The 25,225-nt window shown below is 33.8% G+C and overlaps 1 protein-coding gene across 2 annotated transcripts; it reads left to right on the top strand.

Annotated features, from left to right (window-relative positions):
- The first annotated feature begins 690 nt into the window (after nucleotides 1-690).
- Nucleotides 691-20,204, top strand: LOC106066448 (uncharacterized). Of its 2 annotated transcripts, none has more exons than XM_056038799.1 (7): nucleotides 691-803; nucleotides 6,415-6,513; nucleotides 7,253-7,388; nucleotides 8,181-8,426; nucleotides 9,110-13,963; nucleotides 15,081-15,176; nucleotides 18,329-20,204. In XM_056038799.1, the coding sequence occupies exons 2-7, from the start codon at nucleotides 6,463-6,465 to the stop codon at nucleotides 18,502-18,504; spliced, it is 5,559 nt and encodes a 1,852-aa protein (XP_055894774.1). In that variant the 5' UTR covers nucleotides 691-803; nucleotides 6,415-6,462; the 3' UTR covers nucleotides 18,505-20,204. The 2 variants fall into 2 exon arrangements, with proteins under 2 accessions (XP_055894774.1, XP_013080926.2); XM_013225472.2 differs by lacking the exon at nucleotides 691-803 and adding an exon at nucleotides 4,770-5,090.
- The last annotated feature ends 5,021 nt before the right edge of the window (nucleotides 20,205-25,225 follow it).

Here is a 25,225-nt window from a genome sequence, read left to right as displayed (position 1 = left end):
CTATTATAGTAGGCTACATTTTTAAAGCTTTTAATTTTTTTTAAATTGTCATGTTTTACCTTTTTACCTTTTACCTATCCCTTAGTCTGTTGGACCGTTGGGGCACCAGGCAAGATTTGTCGACCGTCTTTCTCCATTCCTCCCTTTTTTTTGCCTTGTTCAGAACCTCTCTCAATGGCAGGCCTGTCCATTCTTTAATGTTGTCCTCCCATCGCTTTTTCTGTCTGCCTCTTCTTCTTTTACCTGGCACTGTTCCCTGAAGAAAGGTCTTTGCGAGCCCCGTAGATCTTGTAATGTGGCCAAAGGTTTTAAGCTTTCGTTTTTTTCACAATAGTAAGCAGGTCGTCATGAGCTCCGATCGCTACAGTAACCCTGTCTCTAATTTCTTGGTTTGTGATGCGGTCTTTGAATGTGATGCCTAGGATCCTTCTGTAGCATCTCAATTCCATTGCTAGGATCCTCCTCTCAAGCTCTGCATTCAACGTCATTCAATTGTCATGTTACTTGGTCAATATTCAAACATAAATTTAGATCTATATCTATAGTGTATATCTAAATATTTGTCCCTTGTAGACCGGTATACAAACTATCTGGTATTAATAAAGGACTTTATAGTGAGAAAGAGGAAGCGGGTAAGAGACTATTTTTAGATCCAAATATATAAAAAAAATCCTTACTTTGAAATGTCGTACGGAAATACCCGGATTGACTAAAAATGTTCTTGGAAAACGAAAGTGTTGATTATGCTGAAATGCAATTGATCTTTGTCCATAGACCAGATCTAGATCTATAATAATGATCATGTAAAATATCATAATGATAATTTATTATAATTTATATACCATATATTATATATAATAATGAAACTAATACCAAAAATAGATGAGAAGTTGTCTAATTAATTCATACATTTCTCTAATAGTAATACTATTAATTATTATATATAAATATAAGTAGATCTATATAATATTTAATATAGTATAATTATATTATACTTTTATTATAGTATATACCGGTATTAATAATATTATTATTATGTACTTTGACAAAAAATTCAAAATAAATATATATATGAACAGAAGCTATTTAGAGTAGAGCTTGCTGAGAGGGTTACAATGATACCACATTTATCTTTCTATGTTATATAGGACACGGGCGTAGCCAGTAGAGCTTGCTGAGAGGGTTACAATGATACCACATTTATCTTTCTATGTTATATAGGACATGGGCGTAGCCAGTGGGGGGTTTTGGGGGTTCAAACCCCCCCCCCCCCCAAATGAAATCCTCTCCCCCAGGGGGTTCGGAATTAAGTGACTGATTTTTCCTTTGATTTTGTTTATTTTAGGTGAGATTTTAATACTAAACCATCACTTGCTCCAGCACAGCCAATGGTTTTTGAGTTTAAAACCCCTTACCTGGGGGTTTTGAGTTTAAAACCCCTTACCTGGGGGTTTTGAGTTTAAAACCCCCTACCAGGGGGTTTTGAGTTTAAAACCCCTTACCAGGGTTTTTTGCAGTTAAATTTCCTTCTTCTATAAAACAAAACAGAAAAAAAATGCAAACGACAATCCCCAAATTCCAAGAGCACAGTTAAGTAAGATTTTGATTTTAAACCCCCTCCTAAAATTATGATAAACCCCCTCTTCGATATGAAAAAGCAAATTACGCATTAAAAATATTATGAGTAGCTAAATGGGTTTCAACTCAGTTTTGAGTTTAAACCCCCTTTCAGCGGGGTTTGAAGCTAAAAATACCTCTTCAATATGAAAAACAAAAGCAAATTATGCACTCAAAATGTTATGAGCGTAGCTAAATGGGTTTTGACTCAGTCTTGAGTTTAAACCCCCTTTCAGCGGGGTTTGAAGGTAAAAAATACCTCTTTAATATTAAAAACAAAGCAAATTATACACTCAAAATTTTATAAGTGTAGTCAAAGGGATTTTGAATTTAAACTCCTCTCCAGCGGAGTTTGAAGCTAAAAAATACCTTTTCAATATAACAAAAAGCCAATTACACACTCTAAAATCTATGAGCGTAGCCAAAGGGGTTTTGAGTTTAAACCCCCGCCAGCAGGTTTGAAGCTAAAAAATACACCTTCAGGGTAAAAAAAAAAGCAAACTACGCACTCAAAATGCTATGAGCGTTCCCAAAGGGGTTTGAGTTTAAACCCCCTTAAGAGGGTTTGATGCTAAAAAATACCTCTTCAATATAAAAAAAAAGCAAATACACACTAAAATTATTTGAGCGTAGCCAAGCTAATTGGGGTTTTGAGTTTAAACCCCTCTCCAATAGATGGCTTTTTTTTTAAAGTTTAAAACCCCTCCAGAGTTTAAAATCCCCTTACAGAACGTTTTGAGGTGGAAAACCTCTATTTCAATATTATTCTAAAGCCAACTACAGTTACCAAATTCTATGACCATAGCTAAATGGGGTTTTGAATTTTTAAAAGAATACAATAACTCCAGCGATTTTTTAGTTTAAAACCCCCAACAGATGATTTTGACGATAAAACAGCTCTTTTCAATATAAAATCTAAAACAAATTACGGTCACCTAATTCCAAGAGAGGTTACACATTTCTACCAATGGCGGGGCTCCATTAATAAACTGCAGCTCCTAACGTTCCCCCAGACCCCCTTCCTAGCAATGGCGGAGAGTCAAATATTTTTCCACTATCTCCAGGAAGAACCTATTCTAGGGCTCAATAAACGTCTTCCGAAAGAATGAAAGGTCAGAATGTAATAAAGATTATGTACACACACACACAGACATACATATAAATATTTTTTCGCCGGATTCCCCCCCCCGCCGGATTCCCCCCCCCCCCCCCCCCCCCCCCCCCCCCGAAAAAAAATCCTGGCTACGCCCATGATATAGGAGCAAAGTTATGCCGTTTTATGTGTAGAAAAATGGACTATAGAAAATGTCCAAAAAGCTGTAATCGAAAAATTGAATTTTCGTCTTTATCTCATCATAACTTAATAACCATAATAGATGAAAGCTTGAAATTTGGAACACAGCTACCCCATTATATGTTCTTTATTTTGAATGTTTCATTTCACTTGCAGCTAACATTCATTCACAGCTAATCCAATTGTTTGAAAATTGACTTCGATCCTTTTTCTAGAATGCTGTTTGGTAGAAACTTCCTCAGCTTTATAATATTTATAAATATAATGTAAAATAACACCTTGATAGCATTCTCTCCACTAGGTTGATCAAAGATAAGCTGTTAAACAATGCATAAATCATTTATTCTTCATATTATCCACGAGAATTACTAATGTCTGGCGCCACATGTTGCTGCATCATGGAGTGACTTCATTTAACATCGTCAGGATGGCCCCAAACTTGCCTTAATAAGCTGATTTCCTTTTATATTTTGTGTACCTAAGTATACTAGGTTGATCAAAGATAAGCTGCTAAACAATGCATAAATCATTTATTCTTCATATTATCCACGAGAATTACTAATGTCTGGCGCCATATGTCGCTGCATCATGGAGTGACTTCATTTAACATCGTCAGGATGGCCCCAAACTTGCCTTAATAAGCTGATTTCCTTTTATATTTTGTGTACCTAAGTATAGAAAAAAAAGATTTCTAACACTACTCTATAATAGAAATATTGATTTTAATACTATAGTCATAGATTGTTATGGTAGTTATAATTTTTCCACTTACCCATCTTGAAAAATAGCCTAATTTGGCATCATTTATAACATGTTAGGGGAAGTTTTTTTAATTTTGGAGGACAAAATTTCATTAAAAAATAATGAAATAAAAAACTTTAAGCATAAATCTAAGTCTAAATTCAATAAAAAAAATTCCAAGCTTGCTTAAAAATTAAATTAAATGCAAAATCATTCTTACCTATGGCTTTACTGTAAATTTTCTAAATAAACACGACTTTCATTTGTTGACAATATGGTATCATTCAAAATCTTAGGAATCCTCCTTTAAGATTAGCACGAGGGTTTTTAAAACATGAAGCAAATGTAAAAACCACAATCAATCAACTAACACCATGGGTTTGAAAGTCTAGCCATGGTCGTGCGGTTTGCACGCTGGACTGTCGTTCAGATTTATCGATGGTCCCGGGTTCAAACCCTGCCCGCTCCCATCCCCCGTCGTCCTGCGGGAGGTTTGGACTAGGAAGTAATTATCTTCAACTCTGAAGGAACATCCGAAACATGTAAAACAAACAAACAAACAAACAACAAACATATAGCAGCTAGTCTAGCAGTTTATAGGTCAGTAGAGTAGGGATGTCAAAGTACCTATTATTATATACTCTATAGTCTATAGCCTAGGTCTTTTAGGTCTATACTCTATTATACTCATTTATAGTCTGAGAGTAGTATAGAATAGAGTATAGTTACAATAGTAGTATAGTCTATAGTTAACAATACAATAGTATATATATATATATATATAGATCCATCTAGATTTAAAACAGGGAGGGGTTCGAACCTGTGGACGCGACCCCCTTCTGGGTCTATTGATGATTTGCCAGGGGTTGCTTAAAACAAACAAAAAATATATATTATATATATGGGCTGTTTTTGGCTGTTTTTATCTTTTCTAACATTTAAAACTTGATATTGTACAAACTATTTTCTATTGGAAGTTACTATTTTTTATCGTTGTTCTAGGATATAATAGATGTTTTAGATAACTAAATTAGAATGAGGTCAAACATTTTAATTGTACCAGCATAACTATTTTTATTGTTTTAAAGTAATGTAAACTAAGGCATATGACAATGTTACACTATTGTGGAATCATAGATATTATTTCAATGCCAAAGTCGTAATGAAATTAAAAAGAATATATTTATAGTCCATGTTATTAATGGTAATATTTTCATTATGAAATGCCCCATGACAATGGTTCTCGCACAAAAGAACGTTAAGAAAATAAAATATAATGTTGGTATGTTTTTGCTTCAATAGTTTAAGTAGAAATATAAAAATCCCAGTGGGTTGTTTGTAATGAAGTTTTATAAGCCGAATCTGTAGCCAAAATAAATGCAACGTCATTTTGATACTCAAATCCAAGCTTTTTCGACAGGATACCCAGTATTTTAAGGTAAAGATGGTATCTAAAAAGAGTGTAATTTTAAACATGAGTTTCTTGTTTGCAAACCACTGGAAACTATGATAAAAGCATGTGATTTTTGCTAAAGTAGAAAATCTTTTTTGAAAAGTATTAGTGGTGTCTACACAAATGGTGCTTTGAGTTTGAATGTATCTTGGTCTGGATTTTAAAGTTTGGTAAAAAATGATGACCCAAAGGCAGACCCCGAATGCGATGGATTGATGATTTGGAGGCAGATCTACAACAGCTTGGGTTAGGACGTGTAAACTAAAGGTCCAGGAGAGATCTGAATGGAGGGATGTATTGAAGCAGGCCAGAGCCTCCATGGGCTGTAACGCCACTGGGATGGATGGATGGAAAAAAATGAGTCATCAAAAGTCATCGGAACTCACTCTTTTATTCATCGACAAATATTAGTAACAAAGACACTGCCACAAAAATCACAAGTAATTAAAATCGTAAATGCATGAATTGAATGTAACATGGCTCGATTTGTCTGAAACAAATGAAAATTCAAATTGGCAAACAAAAAAAGAAGAAAATAATATTTACATGTTGTCAATCTTATCTGCTCAGTATAAGAAAAATAACATTGAACCTGACAAATGGATAAAATGATAATATTCTGTGAAAAAACATTTTATCCTACTTTCCAAATCTACCTGATATACTTTTTGCAGTTGCCATAAGTCCATTCACAGATGAAGATGTTCCAGAGACAGAAAGCGTTAATGAACTTATTAATAGCAATGTAGCGAAAAATGATTTTTCTTTATTATCGGTTATCTGGCGCAATTTCATGCTTTTAGCTTTCTCAATACTCAATAATCCATCCTATCACTTGTCTGGGCCAGTTGGAAAGGGGTAGGGGGAGAAAGAATGGTTTATCTTGGTGATCATTTTTTCAGTGTATTTAAAAAAAGGGAAACGACCTGAATTAGAACTTGTAAGCTAAAGCCGTCTCAGGCTTCTGTCAAGCACAATTTCTTTCATTTGTAGTTAATTAACTAATTGGTTAATTTTTTAAATTGATTCTTGTGTTGTCAGGTATAAGAAATAATTCTGCAAAATTTCAGCCTGATCTGATTATAAGCTTTGTAAAAATTTCATCATGGGGATACAGAAGGTTAACAATAATATTATAATTATTATAGCCTTGACATCTTTTAGCACTATCTATAAAAATACATTTAAAGAAGTTTTGTTGTTTAGTTAGTCTTAGAAAATAAAAATGTAGATATCACAAAATGGAAATCCAAGTCAGTTTATAAGACATTAGAATAGGCAGTCTAATTTAACTTTGTATATATTGCAGAGGTAATTTTAAGAGAAAGTAGTGCTTCAACTTCACCAACATTGTGAAATGGCCAATCCTGAAAATAAAAAGTATGAAGCAAAAACATTTGTTCTACAGGTACTTAATTTTAATATTACAGCCTTTTTTTTCTTTCCTTTTTAAAGATTGTATCTGCACATCATTTGATAACAAATTTAGACTCATTTATTAATTTATTTAACATTCCCTATTTGGCTAGGAAAAAACACACAAGAAGAGTTTTGAAATAAATATATTTGCAGTCCTTTATGTCTTGGCACTTTTAAGATGTTTTAAATGCATGTTTCTGGGATTTTGTTTGTATCCTTATCTATCAATAACCCATCTTAAGCTAATACCTTATATTTATCTCATAGATAGATATATATATATGTATAAAAATTAAATTTAGAATAAATAACTTTGACATAATAGTGAAAAATAGATAGATATAAATGTGTGAAAAATAGAAAATGAAATTTAATTAAAATAATGTCTGCTAAGGAACACAAATTTGCTTTGACTTAAAAGAAAGCAGTTATTTTAATTTAACTCTAGAAATTTGAAACATTTGATTACCTTAAAGATGAAATGAACACAAACCTATATAAAAAATTCAACTGCAAATATGTTTTTAATTTGAATAGACTAGAATATGAAAAGAGGATAAATCACATTACCATCTCAAGAAAGTAATAGTCCCAAACCATCAGTAACCATAAATATCTTAAAGACATAGTTATATATTTAAAAATTGAGAAATGAAAAAATATTCTAATTCGCAACAATTGAAGTTCATTTATTGAAATCACTTAACCTTGTTTCAATACTTATGCAGAATATACCTGAAACATACAACCAAAGTATGGTCAAAGACTATGTTGAAGGAACATTAGATGTGGATGTTGATGGTGTTATTTACTTTCCATTAATACAAAAAAGAGCTCTTGTTATATTGAAGGAAGAACTGAACGGTCAGTCATTACCATATTTAAATTTTGTCAATGAATTATAAAATTCTCATGATTTAAAATTAGCAAATTAGTAATAATTTTAAAGCAGCAACATTAAATTTTATTTTGTAATCCTTGAAACCATATTTTTTAAGCTTACCTTTACTTACCTATACTAAGCATTTGATATATTAATGACAAGAAGATATACATAAGTTAATGATTTTCCATTAATAGTGCTTTAGTGCTTTGTGGTCCTTAAAGTTCTTAATGCTGGAAGTAAAGATGATTTGTACTTACAAAATACTGTGCCAACCACAGACGCTCAATTGAATTACTATAAGAGCCAATATAATTATGCAAATGATGGCAGTCAACCTGTGTATTTAACTTTTGAAAGAAATTGTATATATAAAGCATCACATAACCAACCTTAGGAGATGTGGTGGTTGAGCGGTAAAGCGCTTGGCTTCCAAGCCGAGACCCGGGTTTGGATCCTGGTGAAGACTGGGATTTTTAAGTTTTGGATCTTTGGGTTAGGGTCTTTGAGTCCACCCAGCTCTAATGGGTACCTGACATTAGTTGGAGAAAAGTAAAGTCGGTTGGTCATTGTGCTGGCCACATGAGACCCTTGTTAACCATTGGCCACAGAAACAGATGATCTATACATCATCTGCCCATAGATCGCATGGTCTGAAAGGGGAATTTTACTTTTTTTTTTTACTTTCATATAACCTTAACCATAGTCAAGAAAAAAAATGTTGGAAATAATAATGTTTAATAATTTCATTTTTTTAACTTTCTTTTCTGTAGATTTCAACACTGCAGCGAAAACTATCAAAAGTGAGAAAGTTGAGTCACAGGAGCTGATTTTACTACAAACTCAACAGAAGCCAGCAGTTGTTGTGGCAGAAAATGATTTTAATTTACTTGAAAAAGAATTTTTGAAATTGTATTTGGAAGTGACTTTTGGCAATAGTAAAGATTTAATACAAAATTGTAAAACTTGGCCTTCAGAAAAAATAGCAGTTGTTTCTTTTGAAGAGAAAGATATTAAAGGTAATAACTACTATAAATTAAAGAAATATAAATTAGCTTTACATTACTGAAACAATATTAAGAGTTTATAAATTTTAAATTCATTTACAGTACTTAACTTTGTTATATTTATTGCCACAGGGAGATGTTTTGAAAGGATTTGTTAAGTGTGAGGACTGATATTGTTAAGAAAAAGTTGTTTAAAGGCTGATTTTAAGAATTTGGTTGAGCCACTTTACTTCATAAGGGCTGATTTCCATTTTAGACTTCTAAATGATAAAATAGAAAAATGTTGAATTCTTATATTTGCTTTTAGTATACAATGTTTGTTTTTATAATTTAAAAAAAATTGATTTGATTGATATGTTTTGGATGTACCTTCACTTCAGAAATGAGGATTACTACTTTCTAACCCAAACCTCCTGTAGGGTGGCAGAGGATGACAGCCTGCAGCATTCAACTTGGGGACCATCCTGATGTCTGTTTGAGCTCATTTCACACAACCTGGCTGCCATCGATGAAAAGAATAAATTTTTCTTTGTAAAGGGAGGGGGGATGAGAGGGTTACACATTCCTTTACCTATTCTTTAGTCTGTTGGACAGTTGGGGCACCACACAAGATCTGTTGACCATCTTTTTCCATTTCTCTCTGTACACATAATGTACATTTAAGTAAGTAACAAGTCAACTCTTTTTTATTTCAGTTGTAGAGTATATACTGAAGAAAGAAGATCACATTCCTTTACCTTCTGAAAATTACCATGTAAAGATTTATCCATTCTTCACTAACTTTCATGATCACATTGGACAAAAAGCTGAGACAAATACTGTTGAAACAGAAGAAAGCAGCCAGGAGGAAACAGATGATGATGAAGATTCAAATAATAAGGATAATTCTGATGATAATGCCAATAATGGCCCTAAAGATAAAAACTGTGATAATTATAGTGAAAATAGCAATTCTGATGATGAAGATAAAATTAATAAGGGTGGTGAGATCAATAATATGGGTGAAAGTCAAGAAGAAAGTGATAGTGATGAAATTGAAGCCCCTGAAGACAATCAAAGTGGTCCAATTAACAATAGTTTGAAATCTGATGATGATGATGATGCAGGAAAAAGTGAAGAGGAGGATGACAGTGAATCTTCAAGCAAAACTAACTCTGAAGATGAACAGAATAACAGAAGACAACCATTCAAAGAAATTAACAGTAGAACAGCGAGTTATAGGGGTAAAGGTGGTATCCGCGTAGTTTGTAAAAAGAAAGCTGTTACAGAGCATCACGGTGAAGATAGTGATATGGATAACTCAGACGATGACAAACAAAACAGTCAACAGCAAGAGGTAGATGATAGAAAGACAGGAAAGAAATTGGCTCCTGATGTTGATAAACATGAAGATTTTGATGAATTCAAAGATCACCAGACTGCACGGTTGCATTCTAATACTTCAAACATTAGAGGGATTACTTTTAAAGTCAGGGGCATGTCTAGAACATCAAATATTGCAAGCACAAAAAATGCTAAAGGATTGAAAGAGGAGGATACTACTGATGAAGATACTGGTGCAGATACAGATGATTCTAGATGCAGTAACAAAAGGCAAGGTGTAACAGGCAATGTAAAAGACAAATGTTACCGGGGAAGAGGATCTAGTGTAACAAAAGCCAGAGGTGGACACCAAAGTGAGTCACTCAAAGAGAAAAATACTGACAGTAAGACAGATAACTCATTTGATAGAAAACAAAACAGTCAGCAGCCATGGTCTGTAAATGTGACTCGTTATAGAGGAAGAGGAAGAGGTTTAGTTAATGTAAGTGTAGATCCCATAGAACAGAACAATAGCACTGATGATCTTGAAGAAAAAGAATTAAAAGATAACAATGTCATTCCACAACAATCTGGACCACGTTATGTATGGCAAAAAAGTTTTAGAGGTAGAGGTACAGCGAAAACCAAAACTGTTACAAAAGATAAAACATTAAAAGAGGTAGAAGGTAATGATGATGATACAGATGAAGATACAGACTCTCCAGATGAATGTGAGTACATAGATAAAATGAAACAACCTAGTTCCCCTCTAAATCAAGGAGCCAGTTATCGAGGGAGGGGAAGAGGTAGAGGTACAGCAAAAACCAAAACTGTTACAAAAGATAAAACATTAAAAGAGGTAGATGGTAATGATGATGATACAGATGAAGATACAGACTCTCCAGATGAATGTGAGAACATAGATAAAATGAAACAACCTAGTTCCCCTCTCAATCAAGGAACCAGTTATCGAGGGAGGGGAAGAGGTAGAGGTACAGCGAAAACCAAAACTGTTACGAAAGATAAAACGTTAAAAGAGGTAGATGGTAATGATGATGATACAGATGAAGATACAGACTCTCCAGATGAATGTGAGAACAAAGATAAAATGAAACAACCTGGTTCCCCTCTCAATCAAGGAGCCAGTTATCGAGGGAGGGGAAGCAAGGGGATGAGTACACTGCCAAAGAAACAAGTAACTCTTCCAAATGAATTTAATAGTAATGATAGAGTTAATGATACTATTGGTAAAGATAAAAGTTCAAATGTTTCATCTAGCTTCAGGGGCAGAGGTAGTGCTTTAGCACAAACTACACTTAGTCAGAAAAAAAAGTCTGATGATGAAACCTCTATAAAAAAAACAAGTGACCCTCACAATTTTCCAAAGATAACTAGAGGACTTTTAAGTCAAAGAGGGAGAGGAGCTCATAGTTTGACATCCACTATAAATAACAGAAGTAATAAGGAAGATAAAGAACAATGTCAAGAGCCCAAAAGATTTGATTTAGAGGGAGGAAAAAAAGCAAAAGATTTGTCAAAATTAAAAGAAGAACTTGAAAGGAAAAAAAAAGAATTAGCTGAAGAGAATGCACGCCTTGTGATTGAAATTGAAAAAATACCCATGACTGAATTACAAGCTAAATGTTTACAACCTTACATGAAATCCCTTCAAGATTGTGAGGCATATTATGACACTGAGGCAAAAGTAGCTATTTTAAAATGTTCCAAGCAACTTATGCAAAAATATCAATGTGACTTTCTTAAAGAAATCAGAAAAGTCATGGATGATAATATTCCTATAAACAGTGATGTCCATAACATTCTCTCTTCTGAGAAGGGATGCACTTTTTTGAAGCATCTTAATACTTCAGTGTTAAAGTCAGCATTTGTTGAGCTAAGTGGTGACTCATTGTTAATTTCTGCTCTTGATGAAAAAAGTCTTAATGATGCTATGCAATTTATTAAAGAAAACATAGAACATGTTGAAACATTTGATATGAAGGCTGATATTCCTGTTGATAAAATAAATAGTTTGAAGCTCAAAATGGAATATAATTTTCTAGTCAAAGGAAACTGGGATGCTAAAAAACTTCAACTAGTACTTCTTGGAGTCAAAGAGGATGTTATAGCAGCACGTAAATGGGTGGAGGAGTTCCTTGATGAATATGGAGTTAGTGAAAAGTCGTTTGATGTAGGGGAACCATTAGCTAAATATTTTTTCACTTGTCTTGAGGATCAAATAAAAGAAATGTTGAAACAAGTAAATGTAATTGACCTTTCATTAAGTGAACATCAAATGTCTGTAAGGTTTCAAGGAAATAAAGTTGATGTTACTCAAGTTCTTAGAAATCTGGAAAATCTGAAAAGCCAAATTAAAACAGTGCAATGGGACTTGTTGGACAACTTTAAAGCTCATGAAATTTTTCTGATTACGAACTGTTTAAATCATGGCAAACTTAAAGAAATAGAAAATTTGTTCCATTATAAATATAAGTGTGTTCTTGATTTTAGTAATATTGCATCATTCAAGCTACATTTCCCTGTATCAAAGCCAACTGGTAGTAAAAATCAAAATATAAAGCCAAATGTACTAAGACCTCAGTCATTGTTGGAAAAGCCTAAACCTAGTGATAAACTAATCTATACTGTAAGCAACACTTGTCAATTGATCATTAAATCAAATGGAGATGTTGTCAAGGAACCATCAGACATTCTCGTGTCAGTTCTGGGAACAGATCTAAATTTGAAAAAAACAAGAGTAGGAGGATCTTTTTACAAAACTTGTAAATCACACCAGGAAGAAGTCAAATTAAGCTCTAAAACCAGTGCCAGTTCTGTTGTGACTGTGAAGAAACCTCAAGATTTAAATTGCTTAGCAGTTTGTCATGTTGTTTTAGAACCATGGGATCCGAACACTTCAAGTAGTAAGTTAATGGCAGCCATACAGCAAGTTTTCAGTGAAGCTAAAGTTCTTGGAGCTAAAACAGTTTCAATTCCAGCCTTGGGGTGTGGAACCACATTTCAATTTCCCCCCTCTGATGTTTCTCAAATCCTATTTAAGGCTTTTCAAAGTTCAGATGTTGGAAGTTTTCTTCAGAAAATAGTTTTACTTGCACCAGATGTAAATCTTTTGAAAGAATTAAAACAACAAGCCTCTGTACTATCCAAACCTTTGCAGATACTTCCCAAACCTTTAGCTGGTACTACATTACAGACAGGCAATACAGAAGAATCAAGTGACAGTAGCAGTGATGATTGTGATGATAATGATTTTGAAGAATTAGATGAAATATCAACCAATAAAAATCAGAGTAACACTGAAATAACCATTATGACTAAACGTGATCAAAAAGATATTGATAAATTAAAGGAAATGCTTAAGGAAGATTTTAAGACAATTTTTCTTCATACCGAATTCTTTGAACAAGATCAGTTAAAATATTGGCCTAGAGAATCAAGAAAAAAAATTGTTGAAAAAGCCAAGACCTTGTCTGTATGGGTGAAATCATCTAAACACCCAAATACACATTTTATTAGTTTTCTCCTCAAAGGAGAAAAGAAAGATGTGGATGAAGTGAAACTATTAATACGCAAAGAATTATTGGAACTGTCAAATCAGTTGCCTCAAAAGAAAATGTCCTCCGCCAAAGCACCAAAGAGAGGTACTTTAGAATTTGTGAAGTATGCAGCAGAAAGTGATGAACGCATTCCATCTTACTGGAGTCTTAATGAAAAGAAAGGTTACTGGAAAAGTTTTACATCATATTTTTCTCAAAAACAAGTTTTGGTAAATGTTGACCAGGAAACAAAAGATGCAGTTTGTCATGTTGTTAATAAAACTTTTAACAAACATCCTATTGGCCAGAGTTCAAATGCTGCAGGATTAAATCATTCTAGCATCAAAGTGATAGATGTTCACAGAGTGGAAAATGTTGAACTATTTGAGAAATATCATACTCTAAGGAAAACTATGTTTCGGAAAATTGTACAAACACAAAAAATATTTAATGAAGTTGGAATAATTTCTCATTCCACAGGACCCATACTCACTACCAAATATCTCAGTGAGGCCATGAAAAAAGAATTATATTATGAAATTAATGAACACTATCTTTTTTATGGAACTAAAACAATAGAATTAGAAAATATTATTCATAAGGGGCTTGATTATAGACTTGCTGTAGATGGAATATTAGGGAAAGGTATATATACAGCTGAAAGATCCACAAAATCTGATCAATATGCAGGTTAGTAGAGTTATCTTCACTTTGTTTAGCTACTTTTTTAGCGGCCCCCGAAAGGGGAAAAGACGCTATTAGTTTTTTGTGGCCCGTCTGTCCGTCCCATTTAGATCTCGTAAACTAGAAAAGATAGTGAAAATCCGACATCATAATATTTTAGACCATTCAAAGTTCTGATGCAATGGCTACTTTTAATTTTTCTGTAAGCGAAAAATCTATTTTTTTAAATCAATTATGCAAGCAGTTTTTTCATAAAAATACACCATTTTTACAACTATTCACTATTAATAGTAACAAACAATGGCAGCTTTTTAGTAAGGGAGATTACTATTCACCATTTCGTAAACACATTTATGCAAATAGTTTTAGATTTTTGGTCCAAAAATATTTTTTTTTACATTTGTATTGTTAAGTTATGTAAGTTCTGTCATACTAAATACTACATTTACAAAAAAAATTAACTTTTTTTAAAGAGAAAAAATCTATTTACTATGTAAATAAGTTGAACATAATTTAAAACAACAATTAGTAAGTAGTTTTTCATATTATCGTGTGAACTGCAGAGCTGCAATGTATCTATAGAACACTTAACCAAAGGCGATTTTTTTTTTTTTTAATGGAAATTTTTTTTCTTGAGGAATAATAGATTGACCCTTTACAAAACAATTAGATCAATTAGATATTCATTATAAGACATCAGTTAGGCCAAGTTCACATCTAACTTCACATTCTCTTTCATCTATCCTTTGGTCTGCTGGGGCACCACACAAGATCTGTTAACCTTTTTTTCTCCATTCTTCTCTGTCATTTGTCTTTGATAGAATTTTATTCTGATAGTATTGAAACCTGCCTGGGTGGACCACTTCGGGGGGGGGCCGATTTTCAGTTTGTGTTTCCACACAAACTGTCTTTTTACCTTGTTTTTTCCAGATTTTTTTTTACCTGGGCTACAAGGTTTAATTTGAAAACAAAAATTCTATTTTTTAAATTATATAGCTATAAAAATAATTTATTAACAGAGTTGCTGAATATGAAGGTCACCTTCTGAATTTTTAACTGTAGCTCTTAGTACTGTAGGAAATATAATTTTCTAATTAATATTTTGTTCATACATATTTGTCAGATTCTAAGGATTCCAAACTGACCATGATTCTGTGCAGAGTGGTTCTAGGAAATGTTTTTCTTTGTGAACTAAACAGTGAATTTGTAACTAATCCAGGTGACTTAAATATCCATTTTATTACATTATTTCTTTTTATTTATTGTTATTATATCTACATTATAAAATCCTTGGCACTGATCACTCACTGATTATCACTTATTCTCCAACTTGCCATGGATGATAAAACCTGTTAACCTGTTATTATTTAATTTTCACCTACAATAACTAAGCCATTTTTTACAAAGCTTATATCAACTCTTCCTGTCTGTCTGGTAAAAAATGTAATGTGTACATGTTATTTCTCCCACACCCATTTTAAAATCAAGCTGAAGCTTTGCACAATTATTCATTGGTTTGTGGAGATGGGTTATCTGTAACTGACAAAAAAATTTGTAAAGAGTGGACTAAATTGCGAATAGTGATGTTGCTTCTTTTTAACTGTTCCTCTTAAATGATTTTTAGATCAACTATATTTACTGGTAACCAATGAGCGTATTGCAAATATATAATATACTAGAATGCAATGAGTGATTAAAAAAGGGGTGTGCATTGTTTAAAACTGCATTAAGGCCATTCAACTGAGGTCTGCAAAAAAAGTGGGACTGCCTAAAAGTTCATGGTTGGGATTGAGGTCTTTTCTGTTATGTAATGTCATTGTAATACTGATTGTTCCACTGAATAATGATTAGAAAAAAAAAAGATTCTGGTCAAACTAACAAAAATGCGCTATAGTTATGCTCTTTTGGAATTCTATAGTTTGTTTGTGTCTGAGTAGGCTAGAAGATCCATCCCATTAGATGATCAGAAGATACAAATTCCAAAAGGTTTGTGCGACCTTGTCTGTAACCCGCTTGTTCTTCTGATATAATTTTGTCAAGCAATGGTTTTAGCCTGTTTAGTATAATTCTTCTCCTAAATCTCTGTTGGCGAAATTCTAAAGTCCCTGAGGACTGGCAAAAAGGAGTAATTGTAAAGCTTCCAAAAAAAGGGCAACTTGGCAGACTGCAACAACTCGAGGGGCATTACTCTCCTAACTATCCCAGGCAAAGTTTTCAGCACTTTTTTGTTGAGACGGCTTCAACAATCTGTAGATGAGAGGCTCAGAGAAGAACAAGCAGGCTTCCGAAGAGGCAGATCATGTGCAGAGCAGATCTTCGTTCTACGAAATATCATAGAACAAAGTCTCGAGTACCAACAACGGCTAATGACCAGTTTCATAAGCATTTGGTAGGGTCCACCAAGAATCACTATGGAAAATAGAGAGTATGGCATCCCAGAAAAATTCGTCCAGATCCTACAACACCTCTACAGCCAATCTAGTTGCTGCATTAAAACAAAAGAAGGAACAACAGACTTTTTTTAAGCATTGAGACAGGGGTGCATCTTATCTCCCTTCCTTTTCCTCCTAGCCATCGACTACATAATGAGGAGAGCAATGAACAAGACTGTTATTGGTATTCCATGGCATGAATCAAACCGAATGACGGACTTGGACTTTGCCGATGACATTGTACTACTCGGGGCTACAAATAAATGCATACAAGAAATGACGGAGATCCTAGATAGAGAGGCACTCAAAATTGACCTCCGCATAAACTTGGATAAGACTAAAATTTTGCGACTGGGATATAAGACAAGGGTGCCCCTGTCAGACTTGGCGAGTCAAAGCTTAAAGAGATGGACAAGTTCACTTACCTTGACAGCATCATAACAAATGATGGAAATGCTTACCATGATGTAGCGTGCCGAATAAGAAAGGCAGGGAGCATTTTTCAAAGGCTGCAGCCTATTTGGACAAACCAAGCCATTGGACTTGAGACAAAAATACACCTTCTCAACACAATCGTCAATCCAACTGCAACATATGCATGTTAGACATGGAAGTCATCTGTCAAAATTGAGAAAAGACTAATTGTGGCTCTACAAAAATGGCTGAGACAGATTTTGGGGTGCAGTTACACAGATTGGGTCTCAAACAAGGAAATCCTATGTCGAACACTTAGTGAGGTTGTGACAGAGCGCCGCATGAGGTTTGCGAGACATGTTCTATGACAAAATGAACTATGCATACCAAGAGTTGCGATGACAGGAAAGCGCAAACAGGGCAGTCCTGGTATAGCTTGGCGCCACACCTTCATGGAGGTCCTCAGAACAGTGGACACCAGATGGGAGGAGGCCTCAGACATTGCCAATGACAAGTCTTTATGGAGACAGCTTGCCGCCCAATTCGCCCAACGGCGTGGGAGGACCTAAGTCTAAGTAAGTATAATTCTTAACAGGACTTTGCTGGCATGGCTTATGAGGCTGATGGTCCAGTCATTTTGACAGAGTTGTAAATTGCCTTTCTTTTGAAGAGTGATGATTGGTGTAGAACAGGATATTCCTTGATGTTGGATAATGCAGGGACTTTAAGTAACTCGGGATCTCCTGAGATTTCAAAGTTGTACAACTCTGAACAGTATTCAGTCCATCTTTTCACATCTTTTTCCTCAGTCAGGCATTTATTCTTTTTGTCTTGTATCATGGTAGTTCTTCCTTTCTTAGAGGTCGTTAGGTCCTTTGCCAGTTGATATGTTTTCTACTGTTGTTTCTGTTCAGCCCCTCCTCATTTTCTTGACACTTATTCTCTATCCACTGTTCTTCGCTTCTTTCATTTCCTTCTTGATTCATTTGTTGACAATTTTGTTTTCATGGGCATATTTTGGATTGAACAACTTTTTCCCTTATAGCTCCTGATGCTTGTCACTGTTACCCAGGAGTTTTTGTGAGGGCATGCGAAGCTTTCCTAATACCTCAAGGGTGGTATCTGTTCAGCTTATTGGCTTGCAACCCTCAATATCCTGGACTCAAATGACCAGGATACCGACACAAAAGTCAATAAGCTGAAGATTATTACATCTTAGTACAAAAACCTCCTGCAGGGTACAAACTTGAGACTATCATGATGACAATCAGAAATGAAAAACCACACGACCAGATAATCATAGAGAGAAAGCTTTCTAGTATTTTGGCAAGCATATATAATTTTAGCATTTAGCTATTCTTTGTAAATTAATATTTAGCTGTTTTTGATTTCTGTTTTAGTGACTTCGAATGGTCTTAATCTTAATTGATTATTGTTAAAAAGCTTTTAGCTGTCAAAAAAGGTAAAAATTGATTATCTCAAGTTGCACTTAAAATGCTAATTATATTTTTTTTTCTTCCAACAGGTAAAAAATTGTATAGACCTCCATGTACTCAATGTTTTGAAACAAGATGTCATTGTGCTAAACAGATCCTCTTTGATTCTGTGATGGGAGATGGACAATTTCCATTTAGAGAGTTTGTTGTGTATGAAGGGAGTCAATGTTATCCTGAATATATTATAACCTATGTCAGAGAATAGTTAGCTTGTTTATCATTCAAATGTTAATTTTGTTATCAATTTCGTATGACTGGGAAAAACAAAAACATTGCATTTGTGAAAATTCTTTCATTAACATGTTGCTTACAGTTTAAAATAACTTTAAAATGGATGCATTTAAATTTTTAAAAAGTGTATAATGTATAATCTGATTTTGTTAAACACCTTTAAATACTCTTCATTTTAAACCGAAGTATCTAAGTGTTTAGCAGCTTTTCTTTTTACTTGTTTGGAGATCTATTGCTAGGCATGAAATATTTTTTTAAACCTTTTTGCAGCAAGTCAACAGTTCATTTTTCCCCCCTCCTTTAATATAAAACATGATACAAGTAGTTGTCTCTTAAAGATTGGGTTCCATTCTAACAATCCTGTTGTTGAGCAAGTCTGTAACAAATCTGTTGTTAAGTGAGTCTCGACATGGTGCTTGGTATTTTTTTGCCTTCCAACACCAGGTCTTTTTTCTCTTGTATGTACCTACAGTTTATGCAATACTAATCATATTAGAGTGTACAGTTATTAGGTACTGTACGTTTGAAATATTTGAAATATAAAAATAGTATTAAAAAAAATACCATTAATAGTTTTACTGCATTCCATGGATTAGAATATCATTGTTTCAACATATAATGTACTGTATTTTTTATAGTAGTTGTTGAAATTGTAATTAAATGTGTATTTAAAATGTGTACTGTATTTTTTTTTTCTATCCTTTGATTTTTTTAAAACTTGTTTTCAATTCCTTTACTGTACAGGTACACTAATAAATGGTAGAGTAAAGGGAATTCAGGTTACAAACCTTTTTTTAACATAAAAAAAAATTGATTACATTACAGTAGTACAATACAATACTATTGAATGTTCTGTACATAACAGATATTAAGTTTATATACAATAAGGTACTAAACTCATTTGTACTTTAGGAAAGAAAAACTAAACTTGAATTTCAAAACCACTCACTGGGCTGCCTCTGCACTTTGCGTGTGCTGAGAACTTTGAAATTTTTTTGTGCAGTGAAAATAATTGGTCAGTCAGTCATTACGCTAGGTCATAACTTCTAGTCATAGTTATTCAGACCAGTGGTTAAGCAAAAACTACCTTTAATTTAAAGTTTCTCTTTATGTACAATAAATGTTTTTTTTTTAATTTTCGAAATTCCTAATTGCTATTTTTATTAATAGGTTTGATTCTCTGACAATGATATAATCTAATTTCTGTGATGGTGATTCATGTGTATGCAACGTCTCTGAAAGTGATTATTGGTAAAGTCATGATTATAGAACTCAGTTTATCAATCAATAATTCTTTGGAAGAGGGGAGTAAAAATATTTTTTTTGTCTCAATCATTTCTTTTCTTTATCAAAGAGCACATTTCTTTAACATGTGTAGATTTGTATCTTCCCTAATCCTATTTGAAATAATCCTATTTGAAATACTTTCCCAGTCGGAAGTATTCACACAGAAAATTTCACATTAACAGTGGCATCAAATTATAGACTGTGTTCCATGTTACCAATCCTGTTGTTAAACAAGTCTGTAGCAAATCTGTTGTTAAGTGTGAATTGAAAGATTCTCGTTATTCTAATCACATGTCTGTTCTGCTGACGTCTTTTTAGTGTTACTTTATTATAAAAATGTTTAAATTATTTCATTTAAAAACATTAAATTACTATTTGTAAAATTTACTTAAGAATGTGGTTTATTGAGCTATTAATATTAATTCTTTGATTATTAATGTTGCTGAAGAGCACTAAGATTTATAGATTTTGTTTCAATCAATGTAAAAAGAAGCACATTGCATGTTTATGAATTTATAATTTTAAAAGATCTATATTAAAGTTTATTGTATTTTCTAATTTCAGCATTAAAAGTAATAAGAATTTTCTGGCCGTCTAATATGTGCTCTGGTCTGTTGTTTAACTGTCACGATGGCCCCATTTTCCAACCCTGACATTTCAATAAGCCTCTGCAAGCGCTTTTTAAAATATAACATTACAAGACTCCTTCGTAGACCTATTGGATATTTCCAGATAATCCAACAATATCAAATGTGGTGGCTTCCGTACGGGGTTCGAATCCTGGTGAATACTGGGATTGTTAATTTCAGTATCTTCAGGCGCCTCCTAGTCCACCCAGCTCTAATGGGTACCTAACATTAGTTGGGGGAAAGTAAAGGTTGTTGGTCGTTGGCCACAGAAACAGATGACCCTTACATCATCTGCCCTAGGGAGCACAAGGTCTGAAAGGGAAACTTTTTACTATCAAATGCACCTGAACATAATAGCTATAGCCATTGAGCTCTTCTGTGTAGTCTGCCTTTAGGGGAAAGACTTAATTATGATCTATAATCATCTTCAAGTAATTTACAGCCTGTTGGTGAACAAGCCTTAGACTGTAATCTACTTTATATATTGATACGTCTGTCAATGAAATATGAAGTGGATTTTTGTTTTGTCTTTGTTACGATACAAGACTCTCTTCGAAATAATAACAATCTCTCAGGTTATTACTGTATAAATACTTTAATATTACAAAAATTTATGTAAACATGATCATTTCATTTCTCTTCCTGTCAATCTCTCCCGGCTTCCCCTTTTTAACATCACTTCCAATCATTACACAAATTCGCGCCTTTATTCATGCACACCGTGCTGCGCTACGACCGTAACATCCCCTTGTTTGCCAAGTTCGATGTACATCGAACATTCTTTAAATATCAAATAAAATTATAAACCACTGTACAATATAATTATATTATCTTCATTAATTCTTATTCGGTTAAACCAGATAAAAAAAAAAATCCAACAGCAAAATTATATATCACCATTCACTACATTATTATTTTAGGTTCAAAATTACTTAATCCATCCCAATGTATAATGTCCAGACTTCCCCAGCGAACCAATCAGCGTAACTCTCATAATTCACAATTATAAACTATAATTAACTATGTAACTGTAATAATATATTTTAAATGTTTAACAATGGTTTCATCAAATTCTCAATATAACACCATATATTAATTAATATCTCGACACCTAACGCATGTAACAAAGCTTCGTCACTCCATACAGTCTTCGATTACACTAACTTACACCAATATACATATACGTGTACATTTACAAAATATTCCAATCAGTTATACATGTCTATTCATTACACTGCTATTCATTATGTTCTCATCAACAGTATTTTACTGAAACAAAATTGACGTGGCATAGCTCCTTTCTTACTTTCATTTCTTTTCCTCCTTAGGTACACCGTGACAATGTGTCAGCTATCACATTATCTTTCCCTGGTATTGTTCTGACCTCAAAGTTATAATCCATAAGTTGCAATGCCCACCTGGCTATTATGTTGTTCCCTAATTTATTTGTATTAATGAAGGCTAAGGGAGCGTGATCAGTCCATAGTTCAAATTTAGCTCCCATTAGATAGAACCCTAATTTTGTTATAAACCATACAATGGCTAGTCCCTCCTTTTCAATGGTAGCATATTTCAACTCAGCTGCTGTCAGTTTTCTACTCACATCTAAAACAGGATGCGGGATACCATTCCATTTTTGCATTAGACAGCCTCCTATTGCAATGGCTGATCTGTTGCCAAAATAAATTCCTTAGTATTGTCAGGTAATTTCAAAATCGGTGCTCCAAAAAGAAAGTTTTTATTATGTCCAGTGCTTCTTGACATTCTTCCGTCCACACTATATTGTTAGGTTTTCCATTCTTTGTCAGATTTGTTAATGGTTCAATTATTTCTGAAAAATTTGAGATAAATTTTCTATAAAAGTTGCATAGACCCAAAAGGCTTCTAATTTGCTTCTTTGTCTTTGGTACCTTAATGTCCAATATTTTTGATACTGTTTCTTCCAGTGGTGTAATGTACTCATTTTTAATCTTATACCCCAAAAATGAAATTTCACTGAGGCCAATTTTTATCTTTGTTGGTTTCAATGTTAAATTGTTTTCTTTGATAATTTTAAAAACCTCTCCAAGGCTTTGTATATGCTCATCCCATTGCTCACTAAAAATGCATATATCATCTAAATAACAAATTGTGTCTCTTCTATGGCTGAATAATTTGGCCATCATTCTGTTAAACGTGGCTGGAGCATTTACCAAGCCAAAGCTCATCACATTCCATTGATATATGCCCGAAGGTGTCTTAAATGCCGATAAAGGTTTAGCTTCTTGTTTTAGAGGTACTTGCCAGTATCCTCTAGACAGATCCAACGTGCTAAAAATCTTTGCATTTTTTAGCTTAGTAAACATTTGTGGATCAAATTCTGTGACTTTATTCAACTGTCTATAATCCACACACAATCTTAAGTTGCCACACTTTATTTTAACAAGCACGACTGGTGCAGCCCATGGTGAACTAGATGGTTCTATCACTCCAAGTGTTAGTAGCTCATCAATTTCCTTCTGTAATGTTTCTCTATGGTGTAATGGGATCGTATATCGTGGCAGTTTATTTGGAACTTTGCCAGTTAACTTGATGTCATGTTCTATAATACTTGTTTTTCCGGGTAAATCCGTAAAAATATTCTTATAATCCTCAATTAGTGCCTTGATTTCTTTAGCTTTTTCAAGAGAAACTCCATTCACCGCGACATCCTTCCATGTTTGCCTACTTTCTGTTACCACTGTCTCTATTTGTCTAAACTTTTCCTCTGTCTCCATTTCTTCCGTCACACAGGCAGCCATTACTATCAACTCCTCTTTACCCCTTTCTTCACTTCTTTGTCTTGGTCTCAACTCTTTTAACAAATCCACATGAAATATTTTTAACATCGAATCAATGTCTATTTCATAATCCATATCGCTAATTTTCCTTGCTACTTTGTATGGTCCCAGCCAATTTGTGCCCAAAGCATTATTGTTATCCTTATGTAAGACCAAAACATCTTGTCCTACCTCTAATTCCGTCATTTTTCTATATTCATTCACTCTGGAACGTGTTAATTCATTTCTCTCTAGCACCTGTCTATCCACTTCTTCACATGCCTTTATAACCTGATTTCTAATTTCTTTCACAATATCGTAACTGTCATTGGTTACTACATGATCATGTGGGATTATCAAATCTTTCAATATTGTCATTGAACCTCGTGGATTTAATCCATAAATCATTTTAAATCGGGAAAACCTGTTGTTTCATTACGACTCTCCCTGTATGCAAATAGTATTGACGGTATTGCCATATCCCACTCTTTGGGTTTATCATCCATTACTTTAGATAATGCTTTCTTTAGATTGACATTAAAACGTTCACAAGTGCTCTGTGGATAATACGAGGTTGTAAACCTTTGCTGGATCCCAAACATGTTCAAGAATGTTGTAGCCAATTGACAGTTGAATTGAGTGCCCCTATCTGATAATATTTCTTTAGGAAATCCAAATCTTGTAAATAACGTTTATAATGCTTGTACTATGTCTCTGGCTTCAATTCTTTTGAGTGGGATAGCTTCCGGCCATCTGGAGCACACGTCTATCACAGTTAGGATATAACGGTGACCCCTATTTGATACCACTGGCATTGGACCGATTAAATGAATCGCTATTTTACTAAATGGTCTATCTGGTACATCCACCCTTTGTAATGGTGCTTTTATGTTTCTTGCTCCTTTTCTAGAATATAGTTGGCACGAAGTCACATAACTTTTTATGTCCTTATTAATTGATGGCCAATAAAAATTCTGAAATATTCTTTGTTTCGTTTTGTGTAGTCCCATATGTCCTATTTGTGCAATATCGTGTCCATTTTCCATTACCAGCTGCCTGAATTCTCTGGGTACCACAAACTGAACTATTTTTTTTCCATGCCATTCAATCTCTCTAACAAGAGTACCTCTTTCTACATAGAATCTTCCTCCTTTACCTCCTTTCTTTGCTAGTTGGCGTAACTCTGGATCATTTTTTTGTTTTGTGATAAATTTTTCTTTGTTAAATCCTATGTCTTTGATTTCAATTGTTTCTGTGTTTTCATGCTGTTCTTCATCTTGCTCTTTTTCCTTAGTTGATAACTGGAAAAATTTTGCTAAATCTCCTTCATCCACATCTTTACTACAAGATCAAGTAGTGACCATTCCACAACAATTTTTCCAATCTTCCATCTCCTTTTCCGTGCACTTCTTTATGTTTGGTATATTGCCAATAATCAAATCAATTTGATCATGGTCTATAACACATGCCTCTACGCTCCCTGTATAATACGGTGTTTTAATGTTCACCCGGGCCACGGGTAATCGAACTGTTTTACCATCAAACATAATACATGCTTTTCTTTTTCCAGTATATTCGTGATCTTCGACCAATTTTCGTTTTATTCCAACAATAGTGCTCCCAGTGTCCCTTATCGTTCTTGCAGCCTTATTTCCTACAAGTGTTTGAAAACAATCTAGACTTCCCGAACTCGACAATAACGACAAACTTTGATCTCTTCTATTTCTTCTGCCGTCATATCTTCCCTGTCTGTTTCCTTGATATCTTCCTTGATATCTGCAGCTATTATACTGGCCTTGTCTACTATCTATTTGGCTCCTTCCTTGTCCTCTAAACCTATTCTGTCCTTCATATCTAAATCTTCTATTGTTGCTATAACTGTCTTGTGTTTCTCTAGCTCTATTAAATGCTACTATTTCTTCAATATCGCTTCCTCTGTTTAACTTTTTTTCAGGATGTGCCACTTTGTAAGCCCTTATTA

The sequence above is a fragment of the Biomphalaria glabrata genome, chromosome 8 (genome assembly GCF_947242115.1).
Source record: "Biomphalaria glabrata chromosome 8, xgBioGlab47.1, whole genome shotgun sequence".
In the NCBI taxonomy this organism is placed as follows: domain Eukaryota; kingdom Metazoa; phylum Mollusca; class Gastropoda; family Planorbidae; genus Biomphalaria; species Biomphalaria glabrata.
Note: the sequence above shows the minus strand (reverse complement) of the source record. Positions and strands in the feature narration are given on the sequence as shown.